Source organism: Cryptococcus neoformans (assembly GCF_000091045.1).
Source record: "Cryptococcus neoformans var. neoformans JEC21 chromosome 5 sequence".
Lineage (NCBI taxonomy): Eukaryota > Fungi > Basidiomycota > Tremellomycetes > Tremellales > Cryptococcaceae > Cryptococcus > Cryptococcus deneoformans.
This window is the reverse complement of record NC_006687.1, coordinates 650,181-657,500: the sequence shown is the minus strand read 5'-3', so window position 1 is coordinate 657,500 and position 7,320 is coordinate 650,181. Positions and strand designations below refer to the sequence as shown.

The following is a 7,320-nucleotide window of genomic DNA, read 5'->3' as shown; positions in this document are numbered from 1 at the left end:
TGGCGGTGGTCGTGGAGGCCGAGGTCGAGGTGGCCGGGGCGGTCGTGGCGGTCGAGGAGGCAAGGGCGGGCGAGGCGGTCGTGACGGTCGCGATGGAAAGGAAGATAACTCGGCTGGTTTTCCTCCTAAGCTTGCCACCGGCGAGCAATAGTTGCGCATAGGGTGGTTTATGGTTCGCTTTTTCTGGTATATTGCATCTTGGTCTCTTTACGTGTAATGACATGCATGAGAATTGTGACTATAGTAGTCTTTAATTGTTCATATCAGTGCCTGCGTCTGCTGTTTGGTCAAAGTTGAAGAGGCGATGTTATTTTCATTATTTTGTTGCGCGAGGCGACCAAAGAACTGAAGAAACGAAGACACGAAGAAACATGATGGGAGTTTCGTCAATCAAAGCACTGCTTTTTGTCTTCGCTCGTTGTCCCCATCTCACCTTTTGTATCACCACCGTTCCACAACATGGTCCCATCAAATACATACCAAAGTCAACTCCTCGGCTGATGTGGCTGCAAACCTTTAGAAAGAAAGCCTTTTGCATCAGAAAAAAAACTCAATCATTCATTTCCGTCGCTAACTCAGCTACTGATGATTGCTGACTATTGATCATTGCTTGATGATGTTTATCTCCTTCGATCAAGAAGATTAATACTCTCACCGTAATCAGTGCGGATTGGCGCCAGCCCCATGCTTTTCGCATGGTCGTTAATGATAACCTAGTGACTTACACTCCCTGCTTAACTCTTCACAACGATCAATGGCTGTCCCCCGGCCACCTCCTGATTTAGGAGGAAACACGTTTATCTTTGGCGCAGATTCGTCAAAAAAACGACCCGGGCTCGTCCCAGGCAAAGTCCAGTCCGGTATCAGCCCACATTCACAAGCTCAAGATCTTAGTAATACGACAAGTATCTCAACACCTGCCGCAACTCTTCCTTGGCTTGAAATAGCTGGGTTGGGAACAGGCGAGGAAAATTACTGGGGAAAGGAAGCACCCAAGCCACAAATATTACCCCAAGGAATGTCATATGCCGGGCCCATGGGAGCTTACCCAATGCTGTATACTCCACATAAAAGAGGATTTTGGGCCAAGATCTCTGATTGGTGGGACGGCGAACCTTACCAGGGGAACGTGAGTTGTTTATCAGGCTGGTCAGCAAGGCAGGCTAGCAGATAATGGATGATTTTCCCAGCCCACGTTACCTAGATCGACTCCTAAACAACACAGACCCATTCCCGGCATAGCGAATGGAGTGACACCAACAGCGGCAGCACCTTACGCCCCTCTGGCCAAAACCCTTCAGAATCCAGCTATCACTCCAGCGTTCAATAGCCTACCACGGTGGGAACGGAAGCTCATAGAGAAACAACAGAAAGCCGAGATAAAAGCGTGGAAAAAGATGGAAAAGGAGCAAACGAAGCTGTACAAACGAAGTCTAAAGTTCACGATTCGGGAAGAGAGAAGGAACCTCAAGTAAGTGTGGACCCATCCCCCCAGAATAGTATTCAGTTCTCATCAAGGATTAGGGCAATGGAGAAGGAATTGAAGAAGAACAACCAGTTCAACCATGCGCATATTCCACTCCACAACGGTCAACGACCACTTCCTCAGGTCTCGGATCACGCACCCGAAGAGCCCAAACCCAAACTTGAGCCTGAGAAACCAAAGAAAGAAATGCTGGCCTTTATGATGTTACCGCAAGAAGAGTTTGGAGTAAGAAGACCTCTTGGAGGAGATGGAATGCCGAAAGGATTAGGAGGTCGGCATCATTGGCCTATGATGAGCAGGACGATGACACATGTATGTCTAGATTACCACATATTCGCAAATGACATTAAGATGAATAATGGACTGATCTTTAACTCTGACAGGCGTTGATCAATTTAGGCAACGATGAGAAATCGTACACCGTAAGGCCCATGAGAATGCCCTTATAAGTGGGCTTGCTCTGGAAAGACGCTGTTTTTGAGAAAGCTTGTTGGCCCTTGACCTTCTCAATCGTCCATGATGATGATGCTGGACATCTCCTTAGAAGGAATATAGTGTAATGCAAACATGGGCGACGAATGCATTGTACAATACAAATTGGCAAGATTAAATGCCTCCTGCTCGTCTTCTCGGTGTTGCAGATGACCTCGCACCCGCACCAATACCTGCACTTTTCGGCGTATATGCTACTCCAACACCGCCAATTCTGGGAGTCTTTGCCACTGCTTCCTTCTTGATCTTCTCAGCTTTCGCTCGTTCCATCCTTTACTAACCGTTAGCTTGAGGCCAAGGTAATGAAGGACTACATTTTAAACTCACTCCTCTCGCTGTCTGGCCATCTCAGCTTCCATCTCTGTTTTCTTGCTGAAGTCTCTGTTTGCTCGTGCGCGAGCCAAAGCATCAAAGTTTTTCTCTCTAATTGAAAAGAAGACACTACCGAGGTCGGCAAGCCAATAGGGATCAACCGAGGTAACACACATCATGTATTCTGTAAAGAATGAGGCAAATCCCTTGTATGGAGGACGCACATGAAGAACTCACGTTTGGATGTTAATACAAGCTCATGATACACAACATAGTCAGGCATATCTGCACGTCGTCAGAAAAATATCCATCGATGGACAACCTCACTCACAACCAAGACCATACAATGCAGAAGTTGGGTGAAGAACACAAGGCAGCTGGTGATTATGTCAGTTGCGCCCTACTGCAATCAGGAATCTACTAGATGACTCACTCCTGTTCGAATGTTCATATACTCCCCAATGCCTTTGACTCTCGCCGCCTGATGGAAGTAACCAGCAGTAATACATTTTCTTCACCATAGTCAATATCATTCCTTCGGGCAAATATGAGATAAAACGCACCTGACGATATCCCAATCCGTTCCTACTGACAAAAGGTCCATTTTTTGCTGTTTCATAATGTCTTCCAACTGTCCTCGCACTTCTCGGGCCTTTCTCATGAGTTTCGGGTGCAAGAAATGTTTCATGCACCAAGAATCGCTATATCTGAAAAAGGATCAATTTTTAGTACATTATAACATGCGAAACGCAGCTTACCCATTGCTCTTCCACTGGGTATAAACGTGTAACAGCGTCAGATGGTCGCTTTCAGGCACAAAGAATTTTTCCCTGGCGGCGTCGCTCTCTTCTGCTCTTTGAGGAGGTCTGTAAAACACTGATGGCACAGATAACATTGACACGATGGTGAGCATCTCAGAGGAACATTGATAGTCAACGGAGACAATGAGCATCTTGGCGAGGGATGGTTCCATTGGGAAATCGGACATTTTGCGACCGATAGAGGTCAAGTTGCCCACATTATCTAAAGCGCCCAATACCCAGAGCTGGTACATTGAGTTAAGGATGTTTTCCTAAATACTTGTAAGCACCGGCTGTAACAGATTACATGATGATGAGCTCACCTGAGGAGGAGGATCCATAAAATCAAACTCCAGTAAATTTTTGACACCCAACGACTTGAGAAGTAGAACGGTGTTTGCCAAGTTGGTCCTCTGGATTTCAGGGATGTTGCTAGCAAATAGCTCGTTGAGATATGCCGTCTCAGTATACAACCGGTAACAAAAACTGCAAAGACTTCGTTAGCAGTGGGCTCCATGGGCATGATTTATTTTCGCGCACCCAGGACCTGTACGACCAGCACGACCAGCACGTTGGCCACAGTTGGCTTGACTAATAGGCGTGATTTGCAAAGCATCCATTCCAACCTTGGGATTGTATACCTTGAGCTTCGAGTATCCGCAGTCGACAACATATAGGATGCCGTCAACTAAGACAAGTTTAGCAACCAATTCTAGATGTCTAAGAAGAATGAAATATTACGAACCTGTAAGGGAAGTCTCCGCGATGTTGGTAGCAACAACGACCTTGCGTCGACCATCTGGGGTTGGCTGAAAGATCTTCGCTTGCAAGTCCGCTGGCATTTGAGAGTAGATTGGTAACACAGCCAAAGGCGGGGGATCATCAAGTTGAGACAGTCGTTCTAATGAGCCACTAGTTAGCACTATCGTATTGTGATTGGAGACAATTCACCTTCAATGACTTGGCAGCAACATTCAATATCCTCTTGACCTGTCATGAAAACCAAAATATCTCCCTGCGAACTTGACAGGTGGATTTGGAGGACTTGCTTAATGGCGCTATCAACGTAATCTTCGCAAGGTGACTTGGAATGGAAGATCTCAACGGGGAAGGTACGACCAGGGATAGTGTAAGTGGCAGCGTTACCAAAAAATTGAGAGAACTATCACACGGATTAGTAAAAACAACATTTTCAACTTGAATTACTGACCTTTTCGGCATTCATGGTAGCTGAGGTAACGATGAGTTTCAGATCACGTCGGCGGGTAAGAACTAGACAATAGGTTTCAGTCCTGGCGGCGGATCAGAAAGTTAAAGTGTTCCCCTACTTTTTCGCAAAAGACCCATCAGGATATCTGTACTCAATGATCGTTCGTGTGCTTCATCAAGGATGATGACACTATATCGATCCAAATCGCCTTCATTCAATGACTCTCGAAGCAAGACACCATCTGTCATAACTGTCGACCCCGTCAGTCACAACACACTGCAATGTGAACTAATCATGCAAACTCACACTTAATCTTTGTATCTTTGGATGTACAGTCTTCGAAACGGATAGCGTAGCCAACGGTTTCACCTAGGGTACACTGGGAATGATATTAGTACACATAAAGCTGAACGATGCTTAGCAGCTTACCTCCATTTCTTCGCTGACACGCTTGGCCACAGACATGGCAGCTACACGACGTGGTTGGGTGCACCCAATCATTCCGTTCGCGCAATACCCGTCCTCATACAAAAACTGTCCCAGCTGAGTTGTTTTGCCTGACCCGGTCTCTCCAACGACAACAAGCACTAATAAAAGTTAGACGTGAAAATGCAAGCTATAGTATATAACATACCTTGGTGATCTCGTATCATTCCCATTAACTCTTCTCGTACCGCAAAGGCCGGCAAATATTCTCGCTGCTCTTTCAAAGTACGACTCTTTGCAAAGTTGGAGACACCTTCCGATTTCTTGAGATGACTCGAAAATTGTGAATCAGCTTTGTAATTCTCAGTCACGCCATCTTTCTGACCCTCTATAGTACTGATCAGCGATGAATTGACCATAAGAAATAAATAAATATACCTTGACCGAGATCTGGTTCGTCCTTGACACCCATGAGGTTACCAAGGGTGGTACCTGCGATCGACGCTGCTTTTGCCGCAGCCTAGATGTCTGTCAATAAGGGTTCAATTTTAGCCATACAGACAATGACGTACCTTCTCCCTCTCCTGCCTTTCCCTTCTCTCCCTTACCAAAGCGCTTCCTTTCTTAGAGAAGAGAGCCATGTCACTTGTGCCATCCTTAACAGGATTAATGGGGTCAAGTTGCTTTGTATATGCCACAGTACCATCCAGAAAGGGAGGTTTGAGGTCATGCACTAAAACATGAACTTTGGAATCAGAGTCATCGTCAAAGTCGTCGTCAACACCTCCTCTTTGGAGAACACCGGATGTTTGCATTCGGTTAGTTTCCCAAAGGTCGTTATCCGCATTCTATGTGATCGCATGAGTGTCAATCCGGAGTGCGACACTGACAGACTCACAAATTGAGCTTGACGGGCAGTCTGACGTTTGACAGCCTTAGCTTGCAGTTCTTCCTCTTTTGCTCTTTCCAAATTCTCCCATTGTGAGAACGGATTATGATCGTCATCTGCGGCCTGGTGTAAAGATCCTTAGCCTGCCGCAGAACGTCCTGAAATAGACAGAGTACTTACCACTGCCCCTTCATCATCGTAACTATACCAGTCTCGATCCAGCTTGACTTGCTCTTCTTCCCATTCTTTAGCGTTGAGATCCAACCCGCCCCCTTCCGGTGATTCTCTAGCCGATCTCGGAGTCTGGTCCCAACCTCTGGATGTGCGTTCCCCTTTGCCCCATCCGCCTGGACCGCGCGATCCGCGTGGAGTTTCGTCCCAGCCCCGATTGGGGATACGGGCACTACCACCATCAAAATCTCTGTCTGCACGAGAGGTGCGAGGTGTCGGTGCTGCATTCCACGGTTTGCCGTCTCGACCATTTTGTCTTCTGCCCCAGTCATTCCCGCCTCCCCGTCCATCTCTACTGTATTCTCCCTGTCCTGGCTCTCTCTCCCCACCTCGTTCATTCCATCTATCTCTGTTCGCCCTCCTCTGGAAATCCCCTAGGCCCTCCCTTGAATGCTCGCGATCGGCAGTGCTCGCGCTAATGCCCGTACTAGGTTGATTGCGTTCCCTACGACGAGCTTCGAGCCGAGCGCGAGCCTCTTCTGACAGGCCAGATCCTCGACTGGGTGTTTCCTCGGGTCGCACCCGGACATTATCCCTTCGAATCGGAATGGTGGGCACTAAGTAGGGTAGGCGTCAGTGATCATAAAGCCCAAAAGGCAAGCAACAACCAACCTTTGAAGACACCGCCTGATTGTTCGTCATCTTCATTTCCTTCATCTTTTCGAGCCTTTTTGGACGGCGGACCATTTCTGTCTGCAGTGGCGGCCGCTGCTGCACGTTTCTCAGCGGCTAACTTGTCCAGTCCCAGTAGTGACGGTCGAGCTGTAGCGGGAGCCTTAAATTTCGGTGCCTGAATTGAAATTTAGTCACCAACATTTACTCTCGAATGAGGTGCAACTTACGTTATCAGCTCTTCTTAAGCCACCTTTCCTTACAGGCTCGGGCGCTAATGTATCGGTGTCGTCGTGATCCATGCCCTCCACATTTTCTCCAACGGGTCGACCACCAAGCATCCTAGGTGGGGAATGCTCAGATCGTCTACGAGCGCCTGACTGGTTTTGGCCCTGGAGAACTGAAAGGTGGGCGAGAATACGAGTGTGAAGAGATAGCATAGGTTCACTAGGAAACTGGCCGAATGTCGAAACAGCTAAGGAGAATGTCAGTAATTCAGTATGGGATGAGATATGAAGTGGGAAATAAAAACCTCTAAGAAATGCATCGCCAGTACGGTTGCCTTTTGCGATATCCACTATTCGTTTACCAAGGAGGTCATTTGGGTTGACCTGGTTCATGATTCGGGACATCTAAAGGGCCAGATTGTGAGCGCAAATGACAAATAAGGGAGGAAAAGTGAATACCTCGATAGCAATTTGGTGTGAAAATTCATCTTCGGTTGCTGGACCTCTTGGTGACCTGGCGGACATGTTCAGGTATGTAGAAGATATTGTTGTTGATGTGGAGTGGTTATTTCAGTTCGAGCACTAAGAAGAGGCAACACATGGACAACAAGGACTTCCAGAAGCGGCCATCGCCG

General features: G+C 47.3%; 3 protein-coding genes across 3 annotated transcripts in view; 2 read left to right on the top strand and 1 right to left on the bottom strand.

Annotated features, from left to right (window-relative positions):
* CNE02440 (la ribonucleoprotein, putative) overlaps positions 1–264 on the top strand; it is a 2,064-nt gene extending 1,800 nt beyond the window's left edge. The window contains exon 7 of the mRNA XM_570946.2: positions 1–264. This exon is cut by the window's left edge and continues 118 nt beyond it. Within this exon, the coding sequence (XP_570946.2) occupies positions 1–151 (151 nt within the window). The 3' untranslated portion in view covers positions 152–264.
* Positions 265–429: 165 nt separating this feature from the next.
* Positions 430–2,075, top strand: CNE02435 (hypothetical protein). Its single transcript, XM_024658528.1, has 4 exons — positions 430–1,129; positions 1,191–1,471; positions 1,525–1,798; positions 1,870–2,075. Exons 1-4 carry the CDS (start codon positions 755–757, stop codon positions 1,933–1,935), a joined length of 996 nt encoding a protein of 331 aa, XP_024514378.1. The 5' UTR covers positions 430–754; the 3' UTR covers positions 1,936–2,075.
* On the bottom strand, positions 2,057–7,242 carry CNE02430 (pre-mRNA splicing factor, putative). The gene is made up of 24 exons (XM_024657218.1): positions 7,145–7,242; positions 6,991–7,090; positions 6,689–6,933; positions 6,459–6,636; positions 5,796–6,403; positions 5,625–5,738; positions 5,299–5,574; positions 5,165–5,246; positions 4,935–5,114; positions 4,730–4,887; positions 4,607–4,679; positions 4,419–4,550; positions 4,301–4,362; positions 4,042–4,252; positions 3,836–3,991; positions 3,631–3,778; positions 3,414–3,576; positions 3,049–3,362; positions 2,854–2,997; positions 2,724–2,802; positions 2,622–2,667; positions 2,528–2,575; positions 2,306–2,474; positions 2,057–2,249 (listed from the first exon to the last, which is right to left on the bottom strand). Exons 1-24 carry the CDS (start codon positions 7,208–7,210, stop codon positions 2,093–2,095), a joined length of 3,909 nt encoding a protein of 1,302 aa, XP_024512898.1. The 5' UTR covers positions 7,211–7,242; the 3' UTR covers positions 2,057–2,092.
* Between the last annotated feature and the right edge of the window lie 78 nt (positions 7,243–7,320).